We start from the raw sequence: 20,484 nt of genomic DNA, 5'->3' as shown, positions 1-20,484 counted from the left end.
GTGGCTTGGCATTGTCTTGCTAAAATAAGCAGGGATGTCCCTGAGAAAGATGTTGCTTGGATGGCAGCATATGTTGCTCCAAAATCTGTATGTACCTTTCAGCATTAATGGTGCCTTCAGAGATGTGTAAGTTACCCATGCCATGGGCAATAACACACCCCCATACCACCAGAGATGCTGGCATTTGAACTTTGCGCTGAAAACAATCCGGACAGTCCTTTTCCTCTTTGCCCTGGAGGACACAACGTCCATAAACAAATTTGAAATGTGGACTCGTCAGACCACAGGACACTTTGCCACTTTGCATCAGTCCATCTCAGACGAGCTCGGACCAAGAGAGGCCGGCGGCATTTCTGGGTGTTTTTCGATATATGGCTTTCGCTTTGCATGGCAGACTTTTAACTTGCACTTGTAGATGGAGCGACGAACTGTGTTCACTGATAGTGGTTTTCTGAAGTGTTCCTGAGCCCATGTGGTAATATCCATTACAGAATGATGTCAGTTTTTAAGGCAGCGCCGCCTGAGGGATCAACTTTCAATGTTGGTTTTCTGTCTTGCTGCTTACTTGCAGAGATTTCTACAGATTCTCTGAATCGTTTGATGATATTATGGACTGTATGTGATGATAATCTCTAAATTCCTTGCAATTGCACGTTGAGAAATATTGTTCTTAAACTGTTGGACTATTTGCTCACGCAGTTGTTCACAAAGTGGTGAACCTCGCCCCATCCTTGCTTGTGAACCATAGAGGGAGTAACTAGATTGCCTCAGCTCTTTTGTTAAATCTAAGCCTAGCTTCTGATCACCAAATGGCTGGCTAAATTGGGTCAAGCCTGCCATCTCTGTTGCATACAGGACTGCCAACAAAGCAAATTTCTTTCTCTTCCTTATGTTTGCACCCCAGTAAATGAATCAAATCCTAATGAATGATTCCTCCCCATCAGCCCAGACTTTCACGACTCACAGACTTCTCTTTATCATTATGGGGGTACCATTGTGCCTTTGTTTAATTAACTCTTAACCTGCTCTCTTATCCAGTGGAGTTAATTATCTGTAATTAATGTTGGTCAGAGGGCTGTTTTCATGTGCACTGGTCCCAATCGCTCTCATTTGGGACCTACACAAACACACAGTTGCACCATTTCTCTCTGATTGGTCTTCATTGCCAGAAGCAAACCCCAGAAACAGCGGGGCTTGCTAATAAGTGGATGGTGCCCATATGGAAGGAGGGAAGATTTGGAGGCCTCTGTGGTACTGTAGAAACTAGAGTGTGGATACAGAGGCTTCAGGCACTTGAGCAGGAGAAGGTCAAACCAGCTCTGTCTCGAAAAAAAGGCAGCCTTCTGTGTTGAAGCCCTGAAAGGCTTTACCATAGTCATTTTCTTTCAATTTTGGGTCTTTTATAGACTGTTTGCCCGTTTCTAAAACTGTGCCTTCACACATCCCTGTGCTATTCATGGTAAAGCCATATTTTAATAATCACTAATAATCTCGACAAGCTACAATAAAATGTTCAGAGATATAAAAAGAAGTCATTTTGGTGGTAACACTTTCCAACTTGTGCCAGAATCTTAGCTCCATGTCTGACTAAATGGGCTCTGGTTCTTGCACAAAGGGGTGAAAAATAGTGCTTTTGTTACTAATGGTGGATATTTGTGAATGTGTGAAAATTCAACTGGTCTACTGGTTTGTCAAAAGGGAAAAGTATCAAATGTGGCCAGTGGCATCAAACAATAGACAGTGTCTAACTTTGCGTCCTGTAGAACGGTGATTCTCAATCCTGGTCCTAAAGTACCACTGCCCTGCATGTTTTTTTCTGTTCCCAACACACTCTGTTGACCTCAGGAATGGCTTGTTCATTAGTTTATTAGTTACATCAGGTAAGTTGGGAGCAGAGGAAGCTCTAAAATGTGCATTCGTGCACAGTGGTACACTAGGACCAGAACCACTGCTGTAAAGCATCAGTGGAGGTGGAATTGTTAGAAGAAATGCAAGTGGTGCCTGGTCAAAGCATGTTTTAATTTATGCTGCTGAACCCTGGATTGATCTTGTGTTTGAAAAGTCATCTCTTCTGTTCTTCTTCATCTCTTCACTACTGTCGGGATGTATGAGCAGGAATTTAGGCAAACTTCAACTAGTCCAAAACGCCGCAGCCAGGGTCCTCACTAAAACTAGAAAATTTGCTCATATCTGTCCAGTGCTATCATCACTTCATTGGCTGCCTGTTAAATTCCATATTAATTATAAAGTTCTTTTATTGACGTATAAAGCCCTACATGGGCTCGCTCCTGAGTACCTACAAGACCTTATTTCCCATTACGAGTCATCATGACTACTCAGATCCCAGAGTGCTGGCTTATTTATAGTTCCTAGAATTCATAAGGCTGCAGTTGGGGGAAGAGCTTTTTCTTATAAAGCCCCCAAACTCTGGAATGATCTTCCAGAAAATGTTTGGGACTCAGACACAGTCTCAATCTTTAAAACTAGGCTGAAAACTCACTTGTTCAGTTTAGCTTTTGGTAGGTAATGTTCCCCCTTAAATAAAGGCAGCAGATCCAGGGGTCCATGGACACAGAGACACACGCTGGTGCTGTCGTCCCGCTGCTCGCAAGCGGTCACTCAGGTTTGTTGGCGGTGGAGCGGAGGGATGCCAAACTGTTTCAGAGTGCTCTCGTGTCTGTGTGTCCTTCTGGTTCTCTCCTTTTAGTTAAGCTGTCATAGTCAGATCTGCCGGAGTCATTAGCCACACTTTGTAAATGTTTACATCCCCTGTTTTATGTACAGACAGACAGAATAAAACTAATACTACTGCTATTAATATTAGTAGTATAATCACTTGTAGGTAGTTTGACCAGAGGATGATGGGTCCCCCCGGTGAGCCTGGTTCCTCCCAAGGTTTCTTTTTTTTAAATTTTCCTTGCCACTGTTGCCCCTGGCTTGCCTGCCGTGGGGTTTTTACATTCTTGTTAAAACTTTGTCTTTTCTGGAATTCTGTGAAGCTGCTTTGTGACAACCTCCGTTGTAATAAATTTGATTTGATTTGATTTGATTCTATCTCCTCTAGGCACCAGTCCCCAAGACAGCCCCAGAAACTTCTCCCCCAGTGCCTCAGCCCATTTTTCCTTCGCTCGCAGGTAATCAACACTTTTCCATATTCACTCAAGATTAACCTGCTTTGTCAATTTAGCTAGTTCTACTGGGTGTGCCTCATAATAAAAGCCTCATAATATTTGTGAGAAAAAAAGACTAGAGACAAGTTAACTGTTGGCCAGTACTACAGTGTCATTTATAGATAGTCATATACTGGATGATCATTGATATTCAGTTTCTTATTCTGGACTGACATCAAGGAGTGTAAATTATACAAGTAAACAGCGGATCCTTTTATGCAAGAAACATGATCTGCCACGTTGTTTGATGCGTCTGGCAAGATCTTGTCAGGTGCTTTTGAACGTCTCCAGAGCTGACAGGCATTCTACAACTGGAAACAGGGCTGAATATAAATATCATAGTTCAGAAGTTATGTTTTTAAGCTGTCGCTTCAGCAGTGGAGGAAAGCAACCAAATTGCTCATCAAACTCAGTTGGCTGTTGGGCGGGGGGGGGGGGGGGGGGGGGAGACTGTCCTTTGTTGTCACAAATTGCTTAAAGTATTTTTATTCCTTTCTTGCTATTTATAATTCCTCAGCCATGGCTACAGAGCAGACAGGTAATTCAAATGAAGCCCATCATATCTGTTGTCCCCCTGATCTTCTTGACATATGTCTGCATGAGTTTGCCATATGTGTACTTAGAAAATAAAGGAGATACAGTGTTTTTCAACATATCTGTCTTCTGTATCTGTAGCCTGTGGTCCCTTGCAGGTTTCTGTTAGCTAGTACATGCTGGCATTTCATTAGTAAAAACTCAGAAAGACTAAACTATTGCCAGACAAGTCCATGTCAGATTTTCACTAAATAAAATAAAGTGCCTCCCCTTACTGTTTTGTGTTGGAGGAAGAGATCCGCCTTAACTGCAGAGGGTACAGAGTACAGAGCTGTGCTGAACGTCAGCTTCTGTTTGGTTAATTTGAACTTCATGTCTGTCATTGATCATGAGTGCTACATTTCCACGACTCCTTATGTCAAATAAAAAGTTTTAAGCAGCCATATATGAACAATGTTTTTGTCAGCAAAATTGTTGTTTAAGGCTGTCTGACATAATCCAAAAGTATTTTTTGGCTAGGCTATTGTGCCACATGTAGGTTTTGTGCAGTGTTAATGGCAGTACAGTTGTAAGCAAAAGTTTGGGCACCCATGGTCAAATGGTTTTTGTTCATTTTCAAGTAAAAAACGTGTTCAAGTGAAAATAACACATAATTTAAGGAGAACACACATAAGCACATATTAATGTACTTGTTTATTTGCTTTATTCACCATATTGGGGGGAAAAATGAAACAAAAAATGTGGCACGTACAAAAGTGATGTAACTTTAATTCTATGTTTATTTTTTTTCCAGCATGTTAAAGTCCCTGTAAAGGATGTGTTTTTGCACTTACAAAATCATCAACAAATCATTTGGCAGGTGGCATTCAAATTTTTGCATATGACTGTAAATGCCCAGAGTTTTCACATTTGTCAGTCAAACTGAAACATTCCTAAGCACAATAACCAGTATAAAGACTTTCTTGCAGAAAGTCCATGGACAATAATTTAGACATTTCTTTTCCCTTTACTTAGTGGTTAGTATTTTGAGTCAGTGGGTTTCTCTGTACTTGTATAAATTGTAAATTATTTTCTGTATCCAGTGTACAGTGCAGATGAGGCAGATAGAGATTACATTGAGAAGTGCTGGAGTATTCCTTTAAAGAACCAGCTACTAAAGGGTTCTTTAGGGAACCAAATGTGTTTTTTGTATGGCATTGCCCTAAAGAATGCTTTTGGCACCTTTATTTCTAAGAGTGAAGTTTTTGCATAAACTAATTCTCAGCAAAGATCTATTTTCGCAGCCCCCTCACTGACATTTTTTGGCCATTTACAGTCTTTCCACTCTACCCATGAAATACTCCTCCCAGTCTTTGTTTCTGTTATTATTATCATTGATTCCTCACAATAAATTGGCTGGCGAAAGGGGTCTGCAGGAAATGGCTCACCCAGCACCATTCTGTATAAACAACTATGCTCTGCCGCCAGACTGCTTTGTAACCAGCTTTCATCTCCTCTCTCTTTGAAAATCAATGAGTCATTCAACATTTCCCTTGTATCTGGTATCCTACTTCCCCATTGTTTTGAACCTGGTCACAATCTGATTCACGCTCCGTGATGTTTGTTACGTCCCCAGGTTCTGTTCACATAGTCACCATTAGGATGTTAGCCATTACAGCAGTGCCTGTGTGTTTTTTATATAGGACTGATGGCCGTCGGTGGTCCCTGGCATCTCTCCCCTCCTCTGGATATGGAACCAACACACCTAGTTCCACGGTTTCTGTACGTAGCTTCTGTGTTAATGCTCAAGAGTGAACCTGTGAGGGATTTCACATGTACCTAATGTTTTTTTTAAAAGTTTTACATATGTGATGCTTTTCACATCAATTCTTCCATTTCTTGTCAATTTATTAGGATTATATTTGTTTAGGCTATTTCAAATTCCAACCACCATCACCTGTCTTAATACTATAAAGAGGACTTTATAGTATCTTGTGTTAGAATTTCTGTGCAACATTGTATCCAGTCTGCACTGGATACAATTGACACCAACTAGCACTGTATAGAGTGTGCTACATTGTGCGTGTTATCCAGGCTACACTGCTTCATGTGTTTGAGTCTTTGAAGGAATGTGCCATCATTTTTCAACATAATCTGCTATATCTATAGCGTATAAGTTTCCCACAGACAAAAATGTCAACACTTTTCCTGTGCAGAAAACACATTGTGCACTTTTAATAGAAACCAATGTGGAGATGCTGAATTCTGTGAAGAAACATTTATGTGAAACACATTTTGCAGAGCCTTTTCGTGAATTCTTCGGTCAAAAGTATTTGTAAATCTAGCTGTAAATCTGGATAATTAGCTTTTTTTGAAGAAAAAAAATGTGGTAATACATTACTAGCGTTGTGGTGTTTACCCAGTTTCCACATGATTAGTACATGGTGGTCTGAAAATCTTAGGGACAGCGACAGTAATTGTAACTGTCCCCGCCCCCAATTAAAGCTGCACTGTGTATGATTTTTTATTTATTTATTTTTTTTACTTTTTGTTAAAATGAAAAGAAATTGTGATGCTGAATCAGGGTGGAAAATGATGCTAAAATATAGTGTTCGTGCACTGCTGTGAGTCACCTTGTCAAAAATGAAATAATTTAAAAGCCAGAGGTATCTGGTCGCATTTCGCCCGATTTTTTTTTACAGCATCGTATGTCTTCACATATTAGCATCACACACACTGGTTCAAAAAGAAGGTTTGGCACAATGTTTAAATCTCAGTTGCAAAATTAACATATTGAAGATATGACGACAGTAGTGGATAATTTTTTGACTGAGTTCTCTTTGAATGCTCTTTCAGTCTGCTCACAATCATCAGATTCATCAGCTTGAGGACGGGATCCAAAGCACAGCAAACATTACAAATTGTTCTTCTGCATGTTAACTGCTATTAAACATTTCTTCTAGAGAGGTCAAATCTCCAAAATTTTCAAAGCTTTAAATCAAACTTTAAGACACTCTCACATCTGTCTTCCCCTAACATCTTTATCGTTAGAGTGTAAAAATTGTAGATTTTAATTTATGTAGTCACATTTTAAATATTTATTCAGGGAATTCAGCAACTACATATTGACTTCTGGTATTACTATGATTCTTGTCAGTTGGTTTCTGGTTCTTTTGTAAGTATAGGAAACCTTAATGAAGTTATTGTCCATGGTAATGACAGTATAACGCAGATTAGTTTGAAATATGCTGGAGTATTTCTTTAAGATATATTGGCACTCCATCTCTATACTTATCCCCTCCTCACACAGAACTTCACAAGTAAACGAGTGCTGTCTGCCATGAATAACAGATGCTGCTATGACTGTCTCCCCCCTCTGACTAATACTGTTCTCAGCACCGCCAGATTTGTTTGCTGGTAAATATGTCCATGAATTGGCGCCAGACTACCCGCTCACTCACTCACTCGCTCACTGGCTGTGGTTGTGTTTACTGACAAGGTTTCATCGCCCGCCCACCTGGGAAGGAAATGGCACACAATCTGGTGCCGGCATGCCAGCCAATTGGTGTTGAGTGTAGGGGGATAGGCCTGACAAATGGTGTGCTAGAGCACTTGGCACAGATGCCCTTTAGCCAAGGCATTTAAGGGAAGAGAGGTCATTGTGCACAAGTTAATGATGTTTAAACTATGCAGAACTGATTGTAGAGGGATGAGAAAGCTGCAGTGCATCCAGTTAGCTATTGACTAAGCTCTTTGAATACACAGTGCTTTTCAGATATGATTTTGAAATGTAAAGTTATGACTATTGGGGTTCATTATGGACTAAAATGTGTAATTTTAAAGATGGCTTGTCCAAATAAGTACCTAATCAAGTAATTCAAGCTTCCATTTCCAAATACTGCATCTTTGCATGTTTACAATTTAAACAAATCTTTTTGAAGTTGATTCTAGAGTTGTTTTTATGTCAAGCGTGTTAATAAACCAAAAATTGTGTTTTGGTTTGTAATCGTTGCACTCTTGTAAGGAGCTGGCTAAATTTGAAGGTGAAGGTTGAAATCAGCCATAATGTAGCGCTGGGGGTAGAACTTAACAGTATGCTTATGGTTTTGCTAGTTTCTCTTAAATTGTTTTTATTTCTTCAGTTCAATCCTAGTCTTTTTGTTATAATCTTACCCTAACAACTTAAATGCTTTTTAGATTTTATATTATTCCAACCATAATGGTGTTAAGCTGACATTTGCTTAGTGCCAACTCTGCAGTCTTTACAAAGCCATTCTGTTTGGAATCACTTGCCATATTAATGCTTTTTGTTAATTTACATAATTCAAAAACGCTTAATTGCAATTCTTACATTGTTACATTGTTAAATTGTTACACACTGATTTTTAGATTTTGGGACATGTATACTTGGGATCTAGCAATGAGAAATAACAATTGTGAAGTAATAATAAATACAAGTATTATAATAATAATAATAATAATAATAAAATAACCTATAAACGATTTCAAATATATAGAGAGCCTATTACTGTTTAAATAGGTCATAACATAATCCTTAAATGTAAGTTCTGAATAATGAGAAATTTTATTATTTTTTACTGTGGGACCACAGTTGGAACTAATTTAGTAGAATGGTCCATATACACTAATAGCCTGCACAGTGCAGATTTAAATATCCAAAAGTAGAAAAATAAAGAATAAATTTATCTCAAATTAATGTGGACACATATACACACTAATGAAGTGCTAATTTTAACACTTGATGTGTTGATTTAACACTGGCAAATTTGTTGTATAGAGATGGAATGTTTTTCATCATTCAGTCCTAAAGGGAATCCTTGTGCTGTTTGTGTGTATGCCTACCACCTGCATGCCTGCATGATGCTGGGGTGACATGACACATCCGTCAGCTTCTTCTCTTTTTCTTTTCTTTTTTCTATGTATTTCACGTGTCATTTCCAGTCGTCCTGTTCATCACAGGAGAAGCTCCATCAGCTGCCCTTCCAGCCCACGCCAGATGAGCTCCACTTCCTATCCAAGCACTTCTGCACCGAGAGTATTGCTGGGGATGAACGTCGCAGGGCCGCGCCCATGCGTCCGCGCTCACGCAGTCTCAGGTATGGCAACAGGCTGTGGATAACTGGCACAACTTACAAAGAATGTTTGCAATGTGTGCTATTCTTTCAGTTGATTTGTCTATGTTTAAATAAGTGGATCTAAGGTGATAATGATGGTGTTAATGTGGTGTCTTTCAGTCCTGGAAGATCTCCATCATGCTGTGACCATGAGATTATAATGATGAATCATGTGTACAAAGAAAGGTTTCCTAAGGTAAGCAATAAGGCTGAATGAAATGGTCAAAATTCCATATTGCTGTTAGTGCATTATAGTGCCACATATTTTAAATGCGATAAAATATAATAAAACACTGGTGAGCTCTTGATGCATTACTTTAACTGAATAGTTACGTTGAGTCTTGCACTATATGCCCAAAAATATCCAGACACAGCTGCACATGAGCCTAAAATTGGCATATCCAATGCCAAGAGTCAGCAAGAGGCATATAAATCCCCCCAGTGCTGGGCTGTGGAGGAGTGGAACTTCGTTCTCTAGAGTGTTGGTGCAAAATTTTGATAAGCAGTTGTGTACAAACCTTTGGAAATATAGTGCATCAATGCCATTATTAATTATTGATTACAGTATCAAGACGATGATTAATAAACAATTTATTGTTCAGCCCAGGTGAAGAAGTTGCCCTCATTTGTATAATTTGTATTCAAAACTTCTCAAGTTTTACAAACTCTCTGCTCTGAAGACACAAGAGATTTTAAAGCTGGAACTGAGCATTGCGACATTGGGTTCTGAGTGTTCTGGCACATTCTCCAGGCCACAGCTCAGATGGAAGAGCGCATCCAAGAGATCATCCGCAGCAGCTCCCCAGAGAATGTGCTGCCACTGGCTGATGGAGTGCTCAGCTTCGCCCATCACCAAATCATTGAGCTGGCCCGTGACTGCCTAGAGAAATCTCGCCTTGGCCTCATCACCTCCCGCTACTTCTGCGAGCTCACCGACAAACTAGAAAGGCTTTTCCAAGAGGTGCGGAGCATTTCGGTGTCTTTCTAGTGTCTTTTTTTTTCTACTACATTTTCTTAGGCCTGTTTAGAAATATCCATAGTCTGTAGTTGTTATTACTAAGAAACAGGCCTTTCCAGCAAAACCTACCTTTATTAGTATAGCCAAGAAGTTGACCTAGCTTCCGATTTTTGATGTAAATGTTAAATGGTTAAATTGTTAAATTATTGAATTAAAGGTTAAATTACTCATGGCTAATTGTATTACTGCTTAGTCTACTGAGCGATCAGAGAGTGTTGAAGTGACCTTCATTAAGGAACTGGTGAAAAAGATCCTCATCGTCATTGCCAGACCAGCACGACTCTTGGAATGTCTGGTAAGTGTATTTCTTCAATTCAACAGGAGTTCCTAACTTCTAAGACCAGTTACACAGACCCATATGCTATGCCTAATCTTAAAATCATGTCTGGGGTGGTTTACCCTTGCCACTGAAATTTAGGCTAATACTAGTCTGGGATACTGGCTCCTATGGTCAAACTCTTTGAAAATTTGTCATATTAGTCACAATCAACACTGCTGTTATGCTTATTATGCACTCTTGTCATGTGTGAGGAAAGGACCAACTTGACTAAAAGTGAAATGTTACATGTGCCCACAGGAATTTGACCCAGAAGAATTCTATCATCTGCTTGAGGCTGCAGAGGGTCATGCCAAAGAAGGGCAGGGCATAAAGACTGACATTCCACGCTATATCATCAGCCAGCTTGGTCTGACACGAGACCCTTTGGAAGGTAAGATGTTCTTATGTCCAGAAGGATGTAGAGAAATATGAAATTATTACAATAAAAAAGACATCTTGCATTATTCAACTTGCAAATGCATGTACACTGTTAAAAAGAAATTTGCTTAGCAATGTCAGTTTTGGGTCCCTAAAAAAAAATTTTTTTAATTAATTCCCCAATAAAAAACCTAATGGAAATCACTCAATTGATGAGTGGAGAAGTAGTGTACTGGTCCCCATTTTTAAGAACAAGGGTGATGTGCAGAGCTGCAGTAACTACAGTGGTATGAAGTTGATGAGCCACACCATGAAGGTATGGGAAAGAGTTGTTGAAGCAAGGCTAAGGCGAGAGGTTCAGATCAGTGAGCAGCAGTTTTGTTTCATGCCCAGAAAGAGTACCACAGATGCAGTTTTTGCGTTAAGAGTGTTGGTAGAGAAGTACTGCCAGACAGAGAAGCATGATTCAGAGAACACATTTCCACTGCTCAGAGTCCAGTGACACTGCATTGTGCTTGGTGATGTAAGGCTTGGATGCAGCTGCTTGGCCATATAAACCCATTCCATGAAGCTCTCTACACACTGTTCTTGAGCTAATCTGAAGGCCACATGAAGTTTGGAGGTCTGTAGCAATTGACTCTATGGAATGTTGGCGACCTCTGCGCACTATGCACCTCAGCATCTGCTGACCTTGCTCTGTAATTTTATGTGGCCTACCACCTCAGGTGGCATCCTATCACAATACTATACTGGGATTCACTGAGCTCCTGAGACCATCCCATTCTTTCAGAAATGTTTGTAGAAGCAGTCATGCAGGCCTAGGTTCTTGGTTTTATTCACCTGTGGCCATGAAAGTGATTGGAACATTTGAATTCAATAATTTGGATAGGTGAGTGAATACTTTTGGAAATATAGTGTATGTAGAGTATATTCCATACACTTATTTATTAAGTAATAGCTTCATTAATCTTAATTAAAGTGGAAGTTAAACTTAATTTTGAGTAGCTGATAATGTGACTTTTATATGTTATTTATTCATCTGATGACTGCTGCCATTGCTACTAGGTACATTAACATTGTCACTAAGGTATTTAACATGTACTATCATTAAGAATATGCTGTTATTTCCCCTTAATTCCAACCAAAATTTTAAGCCTAGTGTCAGCTCTAATTTATGCTAAAGATTTCGAGATCCTCATTACTTTAGGAAATGGCTTCTTCAAGCTTCAAATCCACAGGGTGGGTTCTCAGTCTGTGAGATAGACCCCCTATAATGAACCTATAATTTTGCATCCAAGACTGTCATTAGCAGTAATTAGAACTGAATGCAACTCCCACACTCCCCATCCCTTCCACAGTAAACCTGGAAGTTCCTCAGCTTCTTCTGCCAAAACAGTGTTGCTTTCAAAGCCCTCCAAGGCTCACTAAAGCTCAGTGGTCTACCAGCTCGATGCCTGCGATGGCTGAATGTGGAGATGGACAGCTGTTCTGAAGTCAATTCAGCGCACTCAGGTCTCTTTAGGGACAGCAAAACGACCCTCTGGATCATTACCTCCTGCTGTTCACAGGTTGACTTTGGGGCCAGACTTGCTGATAGCCAGCTTGCTGGGTTTTGTTTGGCAGTACAATTTCCCTGCGGAAGTGTGTCATGACATGTGTTAAGTTCCTTTCCTCTGGTTTCCACTCCATTTAACTCATTTAGGAACCACAGGAGTCAGCTCCTTGAGTGCATTGTGTGGAAAAAGTGATGTAGTCCTTTGTTTTAGGCTGCTTTGCTCCATGTATAAGGTCGGAACAAAGTATGTGTTTAGTAACTTGCTCATACATCACTCTCTTTTTAGTCTCACTTTCTTGTCTCACTTTCTTTAGGGGGAGTTTAATGAGATTTAATGTTCTTTTCTTAAAAGCTGGCTCAGCTCAAGACCTGACTACTATTTTTCCATTTTGCAGAAATAGCCCAGTTAACCAGCTATGATAGTGGAATTGCAGAAACCCCAGAGACCGATGATTCTGTGAGTGTGAGTAGTTTTGAGCATTTTACTTGTAAAGATATATTTAATGAACATGTACATAAATACATAGCCTGTAAATGCTAATAAAATCTTTATTTTTCCTTACCTGGTAGATTCTTGTTCCTTGTCAGCAAATCACAGTTTCGATTAGTTAGATGCAACTGTTTTCCCATGTCATGTTAAATTTCCACAATACAAAATGCAAAAGCAAATCAGATTTGACCTCTGAAGATAGAAGCACTTTGAAAAGTAGTGTGCTCAGTTTGTCACTTCTTTCTGGCTTCATAACAATTTTCACATTTCTCTTTCAGTCCCAGAGCCTGAGTGCAGCAGTAAGATCCCGCCGCAAACCCTGTGAGGTGGACTTTGAAATGATCAAACTCATCAGCAATGGCGCTTACGGGTAATACGTTGTAACACTTTACATGAGTAATTGCCTCATATCTACTCATTACTTAGCCTATTAAAGATATTGTTAGCAGGGCCCAAGTGGTTGTGGCCGATACTTATTGTACAATGGTGTTAGCTATTATAAATGTATTTTAATTAGTAATTTAAATCCTATAATATTAAACACTTCTTTACTGAAATAAATGATTTAAACTCACTGTCTTAAGTAATGTAAATACTTTAAAACCTGAAGTGGAGTTACCCAGGATTCTCTTGGTTTAGTTTTTTTGCTATTTAAAAGGAGAATTTCAACAGTTTTTCTAAATTTCTCCATAGTGCAATGCTTAGGATATAAACAGTCATTCAGAATTGTTTCATGTGAAATCCTCTGTTGTAGAGAAACATAGAGAAACAAATGAGGATGGAATGTATTTTCTTTGAAAACTGTGACAATTGTTACTACTGTGCATCTCAATTATGAAGAATTGTTTGTTATTGGATCCATTATTTGAGCAGTTTTGGTTTGATATTACACATGTATTAAGAATTGGCTTGTATTTTTTGCTTCCAGAGCTGTGTATCTGGTACGGCACAAAGAGACCAAGCAGCGCTTTGCCATGAAGAAGATTAACAAGCAGAATCTGATGCTAAGGAACCAGATCCAGCAGGCTTTTGTGGAGAGGGACATTCTGACCTTCGCTGAGAACCCGTTTGTGGTCAGCATGTACTGCTCTTTCGAGACACGCAGACACCTCTGCATGGTCATGGAGTATGTTGAGGGTAAGATGTATACCATAGGCTCTTTATGGTAAAAGAACTAGGCTGAAAACAATTAACCGTTACATAAAAACGTATTGTGGTTTGTACTAATACCAGTAACCACTAATGTTACCTTTATTAAACACTATCCCTTTATTAAAAGCAGTGAGCATAAGGCAAACAGGTGAAAAGATCAGGGGTAGGAATCTCTAGGCACCTCATGATTTGATTGTTTCAGGATGCCCTCTGAAACGTAATCAAATCGTGAGGTGCCTAGAGATTCCTACCCCTGATCCTTTCACCTGTTTGCCTTATTGTGAATATAAATTGATTATCGATGCATCTTGATGCATCTTTTTTTCTTTTTTCTTTTTTTTATACAGGATTTCTTTTCCTCACTGTGTGACAACTTGGAAGTTTTGGGGGGGGGTGTGGTGGGTGTGGGGGGGGGTGTCACTCTATCAGTAAAATATCTTCAAGATGGGATGCTGTATCTCAGCTCCGAAGTGTGCAACATAGCACGAAAGCCCTGGTTCTCAACGACTGAGTCCGAATGCACATCTTTGGCAATAAAAGTTGCAATACAGTTGGTAGTTTGCTTCATGCTTTTCTAGTTGCGTGTAAGCTTTGACATCACTTGATCAATGGTCCTGTGGTTAGCAGCAACTACAACCGGGCAGAAAATGGGTGGAAACATGTAATATGCTCCACAAAAGCCAAAGTGCTTCCATACGCTAGCTCAGGGGTCAGCACCCTGCAGCTCTTTTTAATGGCCTGGTGTGGCTCCACATCAGAGGTAGATTTCTAGGTAAAAATAAAATAATCCTCATTTGCAGTAAAATAAAGCTCTGCTGATTCAAATACAGTTTCAAAAATAAATGTCTAAATCTTAAAAGCTGGAATTAATGTAGCTTATTAAGAGCTAGTTCACGTAGCTAGTAACTAATGAAAAGGCGAAGAGAAAGATTTAAGATGAACATCCATAATTTGGAGACAAATAGACTTATTTGCATTTATAAGCACTCCAGCTTTAATCTGCACAGAGAAACTGTCAAACACTAAAAAAAAAACACATGAAACTGAAGTCAATTTCTTTTTTTCCAGCTGCTCGCTGAATTGTCGCTTTCCACCTTAAATGGTGCAGCAGTTACATTCTGGCAACTCTTTAATTTAATTTCGCACAATTTAAGGTGGAACATGAATGAGAAGCTGGAAAACGAGAAACTGACTTCAGCCTAGTTAAAAGTAGAACATTAGGAGACATTTTACAAGAAACTGTTCTACTTTTGTGGAAAAGTTTCCAGCTGGTGATGCAAGTGGTTACAGCTGAGCTACAGCTTAAAGCAGGGCAAGGGAAGTCTGCATTTCTGTTTGTATTATATATTTTTTTTTTATATTATATATTTTTGTATTATATTATATTTAAAATGTTGTGGCTCCCAAGGTGGATTGATTTTTGTTGAAAGGACAAAATGATTCTTATTAACATTGGGGTTGCAACATGTGCACACCACAGACTGTCCAGGTGCTCCACTTCGGCACAAAGTTCCGCATTTCACGTTACGTCAACATTACATTATCAATTAAAATTTTGACAGTCGTCCACGTCCGCATCTGGGAAAATTCAGAATCGTCTACATCCATGTCACGATGCGTCTAAGAATCGATTTTTTCCACCCACCCCTATTGATTGATTCATTTTACATAGTAATGGCATAGCTAAATCAAACATGTATGTATAGACACACAGAGGGAGAGTGAAGTATGAACAAATTAACTAGTAAAATAAAATGTGCCATACCTTTTGCACAGACCTTTTGTTTTTTTCCCGTTTTCTCCCCAGTATGTTAAATTCAGCAAATTAACAGTAATTATGTATTACAGTGTGCAGACATGTTGCCTAAGTGAAAATCCTCTACAGAGAACACATTTTGAATATGACTTATATGATCATACATCCCTTAAAAAGACCTAAGCTGATTAACAGTACAAAGTAAATATCTGAAAGTAAAGACTCTGTTTCAACAGGTGGTGACTGTGCCACTTTGCTGAAGAACATGGGTCCTCTCCCTGTGGACATGGCCAGAATGTACTTTGCTGAGACAGTTCTTGCCCTGGAGTACTTGCACAATTATGGCATTGTTCATCGAGATCTAAAACCAGACAAGTAAGCTTCCCACATCATCTGCTGCCCTTTCAATTGTGTTATTCATTGCAAGGGACTGCAAGATCACAAACATAGTCATCTTAGTTCATGTGTATGTGTAGCCTCTTTGTTTATGGTTTTTATATACACTTGTCTTTATACATTTACAGTTTGCTGGTAACGTCAATGGGACACATCAAGTTGACTGACTTTGGCTTGTCAAAGGTGGGCTTGATGAATATGACCACTAACCTATATGAGGGCCACATAGAGAAGGATGCCAGAGAGTTCTTAGATAAACAGGTAATGTTACAGAAGTTGGGAAGATTTATTGGTCTATATGATATTCTACTACAGTCTTATGCAAAAGTTAGTTGTTTTTGAATTATTTTACTGCTAATGTTAAATGTAAAAATGTAAAGTTTCTACTTTTAATTCAAATTTGTTTTGCTGATAATCAAAAGTGTAATAAACATTTTATTAAATGACGAGCTTTTTCTAATGTGCTCTCTGTTCTTGGATTTTTAGAACCCACTGTATAACAACGATATAAAATAGTAAAAACATAAATTAATCATACATGGACAGATGTCAATATTGATTTCTAACACGAATGAGATAAAGGCTGGCAATAACCTGAAACAGCTGGCTTAGTATAATGCCAAAACTAATATCCTAAAAAAAAAAAAAAAAAAAAAATCAACCAGTAAACTGGATGAACTGGTATATTGCATTCTACTACTCATGTATATACACTCTTTGATCAGCTCTAATTATCGTGTATTTGCACTTTATACTTCTACAATTACAGACTGTAGTCCATTTGCTTCTATGCCTGCTCTGTTTTATCCTGTTCTTCAAAGGTCAAAACCTTCAAGGGACCAACAGGTATTATTTGCGTGGTGGATCATTCTCAGCAGTGCAGACAGACATGGTGATGGCATGTTATTGAGTATTGTGCTGGTGTGAGTGGATCTGATACAGCAGTGCTGCTGGAGTTTTTAAACACTGTGCACACTGTGTACTGATCACTCTGTTACACACTTACCTTGTTTGTCTACCTTGTGAGAGAAGGTCCACATGTAGCAGTGCAACACACGAACTCCCAGATAATACCTGCTCTGTGGTGGCCCTGTGAGTGCCTTAATTATTAAAGAATTATTCTCAGAACGCAATTAACTGCCCTCTATTGCATTTCACCCACATTTTTGCACTTTACTTGTGTTTAGCAAATATGCCACTACCGTCACAGTAAGCGTACCATGTAGTTCTACTAAATGTAAGTTTAATTGATGCAATTGAAGACTCAAGTATTTATTACACACTATTTTTGTGAAACAGCAACAACAATATTAAGAACATTTAATAAACATTCATGCTAATAAACATTGACTAAGATTCAATTAAATGTGTGTATTTGTGTGTAGTAAAAATTTATATTTGTAATCAATTATGGGACACCTTTTCCCTACATTCAGAATCAAGCTTTTAATTCAAGACACAGTGACATCTTACAGTTTTTAGAATGTTTGTAAGTTGAGTCATGAGCTTATCTGTTGTAGGTGTGTGGCACTCCTGAGTACATCGCTCCAGAGGTGATCCTGAGACAGGGCTATGGGAAGCCAGTTGACTGGTGGGCTATGGGGATCATCCTATATGAGTTCCTTGTAGGATGTGTACCATTCTTTGGAGACACACCGGAGGAGCTCTTTGGCCAAGTCATTAGTGGTCAGTGGCATTATTCTCTCTCTCTCTCTCTCTCTCTCTCTCTCTCTCTCTCTCTCTCTCTCTCTCTCTCTCTCTCTCTCTCTCTCTCTCTCTCTCTCTCTCTCTCTCCCTCTCCCTCTCCCTCTCCCTCTCCCTCTCTCTCTCTCTCTCTCTCTCTCTCGTCTAGCCATGAGTTCTATACCAAAGAGACTCTTTTAGCTGAAAGTCAAGTCAGGCTTTGTCATTTCAGCTATATACAAGTACACAGTGAAACAAAACAACATTCCTCCACGACTTTGGTGCAACACAAGTGCAAGACAATATGATTTACACACTGTAGACAGTATAGTACAATAAATACGAAAGACTTACAGTAAATACAAAACAGAACACTGGCAGTACATGGTACTGAGAGCATGTGGAGTTGTGCAAAGGAGGATGTAACATACTATGACATATTAGTAGCTTAGCAGATAGCCTAGCAAATATGAGCATAGCATTCACCAAAATGTAAAGATATTTCATCAGATATTGTTGTGGAAATAAAATGTGCAAAAATGCAAGTATTCAGATTTGCAGTCATGTCAAAATGTTTCAGTAAAATGCAGTAATTTATGTTTTTTACAGTGTTCCATAATTTGTAACTGTAAGAAGCGGGGAGTAAGTTAGTCCTGTAATTTTATGTGTGCACTGGATGTCGATGGGTGTTATGCATATATGTGTGTATGGGTCCATGGGAGTTAAGGAATCTAAAACTGTTGCCCAGTGTGGATGTGAGGACCCAAGCGCTGCATTACCTTCTTCCAGATGGCAGACGAGAGAACCGTTTGTGTGAGGCATGTGTTTCTCAGTCACAATGCTTGTGGCTTTTCTAATGCAGCATGTGGTGTAAATGTCCATGATGGAGGGGAGAGAGATCCTGATTATCTTTTCAGCAGTCCTCACTATTCGCTGGAGGGTCTTGTGGTCGGTGGTAGTGCAATTCTCAAACTTGGCAGTAATGCAGCTGCTTAGAATGCTCTCAGCAACGTGTATTAGATCTCCTACCTTATATCACTTATAGTTATGTTGGATAACCCAATGTATGTCTTTTTCTGCAATGTTGTGTCTATATGTCAACCACATATTGAGCTTGCTTTTTAGTTTGGTTAACTGTTACTGCAAATTGGAGGTGCTCTGTCCTTAATTGACTGCTGAGTAGCAGTTATTACAGTTTTTGAAGAGTTGACATTTGAAACATTTTTCTAACCTAGATTATTATGTTAAAGTCTTGTATTTTTTATGCAAAGCTCTCATTTTATGATTAAATCTAGTTGACATTCAGAATTCTAATTCATCTAGAGATTCTGTCTCAACAAACTACAACATTTAAAAAATGTTGACACTGACTCCTTCAGACTGTAGGTCCTCTTTCGCTAAATGAGTATGAGGCAATGCATCTCTGAAAATTAATGAAGCGACAGGACACATTTGGTTTGCTCTCCATCATAGGGTTACCAAGGGACTGAGTGTTAATTAAGGTGCCAGGAAAAGGCTGTGCTATTTGCCATTGCCCCGGGCATGGATGCATATTCATGCCCCCAAATTTGATTAAAATGTGCGACCCATGCTGCAGTGGAGACAATTGAGGCCCAAATAAAATGCAGACTCTCATCTATCTCCACCTATGGCCTTTTAGTCAAGCATTCTCTCTGCTGGTCCTGGATCAATGTAAACAAGGCATCTTCTATTTAGAGCCCTGGGCACATCCCCTAAGCAGATGCAAATTACATGAGTCATTCTGATGTTTACGCATGCCTGCTTATGCACACTAGATATTGTGATTCAAGCCAATACAGGATGAGCATACCATTGTTTGATTTCATGTGCGAAAGAGTCCTGCAAATTTTTTTGTGTAATTTGACAGATAGGTAATAGATCTTGTTAGTTCAACGAAAGCTCAATGGCCGAACCACTCTCATATCTTGTCCTGTCAGCGTTTTCACCTCTAGTGTGTTGCCAACAGTGTTTGCTGTTGAGTAAATGCTAGGGCTTTGTAGGACTTGTAATGTCTGGATGGTGATGATGTACATGTTTGCTTTTGTTTCTTTCAAGACGAGATAAACTGGCCTGAGGGAGAGGATGCTCCACCAGCTGACGCTCAGGAGCTCATCACATTGTTGCTCAGACAGAACCCTCTGGAGCGGCTGGGCACTGGTACAACGTTCTCACACCTGCTCTTGAATGCTGATCAGCAGAAACACTAATACTGTTTACAATTAATTTTTCACCTCTCAGATAGGGCTGCAATGATCTTTGTAATGGTAACATGCTATTGGTGTTGGGTGCATCAAGTTTATCGTAACTGGTCAATGTCAGAATTTTGTGGCCAATACCCTTATCAATTTTAGGGACTAAAATTCATCCATCCATCCATTTTCTAAGCCGCTTCTCTGTCAGGGTCGCGGGGGGTGCTGGAGCCTATCCCAGGATATACCCTGGACAGGTCGCCAGTCCATCGCAGGGCAGACAGACAGACACAGACAGTCACTCACACTAAAATTCAGATAACTGATAACATTTATCTGATAAAATGTTTATATTTATATTACATAGTACTTTACAGACTGATTTAATTGTATGTTCGTAATCGTCACATTTGTTGAACTCAAGTAAACCTCTAAAACTCATGATCTTAAATGGTATAGATATAGAAGAGGTGGCGCTTCCAGAATTTACTCATACAAAATACTCATGTTGATGCTTGAAAAATGTCCCCAAAAACTGCAAAAACTAAATAGGCCTAAATGTGATGGACCCCTTTGTAATGAAACAGGCAGTTGGTCAGTGTTCCTGAAGTACTAATGTAATTTACATTATGCTCAGAGAAGCATATTGTTGATTATGATAGCAGATTTTATCAAGGTAACAATAAAATGTTGTCGTCATTGTCCATTT

The 20,484-nt window shown here is 39.2% G+C and overlaps 1 protein-coding gene across 16 annotated transcripts in view; it reads left to right on the top strand.

The window, feature by feature from the left end:
* The window catches only part of mast4 (microtubule associated serine/threonine kinase family member 4), a 170,951-nt gene that overhangs the window by 131,565 nt on the left and 18,902 nt on the right, over positions 1-20,484 (top strand). For 8 of the 16 annotated variants that reach the window (XR_005129511.1, XM_017714121.2, XM_037533500.1 and 5 more), the window contains 15 exons: positions 3,065-3,134; positions 3,688-3,708; positions 5,387-5,465; positions 8,646-8,800; positions 8,939-9,014; positions 9,570-9,779; positions 10,030-10,131; positions 10,414-10,546; positions 12,484-12,551; positions 12,857-12,948; positions 13,507-13,715; positions 15,723-15,861; positions 16,011-16,143; positions 17,403-17,568; positions 19,642-19,743. Coding sequence is in view for 15 of the 16 variants with exons in the window: in XM_017714121.2 (XP_017569610.1) it covers positions 3,065-3,134; positions 3,688-3,708; positions 5,387-5,465; positions 8,646-8,800; positions 8,939-9,014; positions 9,570-9,779; positions 10,030-10,131; positions 10,414-10,546; positions 12,484-12,551; positions 12,857-12,948; positions 13,507-13,715; positions 15,723-15,861; positions 16,011-16,143; positions 17,403-17,568; positions 19,642-19,743 (1,755 nt within the window). In the remaining variant the exon portion in view is untranslated. The remainder of the gene's footprint in view (positions 1-3,064; positions 3,135-3,687; positions 3,709-5,386; positions 5,466-8,645; positions 8,801-8,938; positions 9,015-9,569; positions 9,780-10,029; positions 10,132-10,413; positions 10,547-12,483; positions 12,552-12,856; positions 12,949-13,506; positions 13,716-15,722; positions 15,862-16,010; positions 16,144-17,402; positions 17,569-19,641; positions 19,744-20,484) is intronic. The other 8 variants (XM_017714122.2, XM_037533501.1, XM_037533497.1 and 5 more) reach the window with 5 other exon arrangements.

Source organism: Pygocentrus nattereri, chromosome 23 (genome assembly GCF_015220715.1).
Source record: "Pygocentrus nattereri isolate fPygNat1 chromosome 23, fPygNat1.pri, whole genome shotgun sequence".
In the NCBI taxonomy this organism is placed as follows: domain Eukaryota; kingdom Metazoa; phylum Chordata; class Actinopteri; order Characiformes; family Serrasalmidae; genus Pygocentrus; species Pygocentrus nattereri.
Note: the sequence above shows the minus strand (reverse complement) of the source record. Positions and strands in the feature narration are given on the sequence as shown.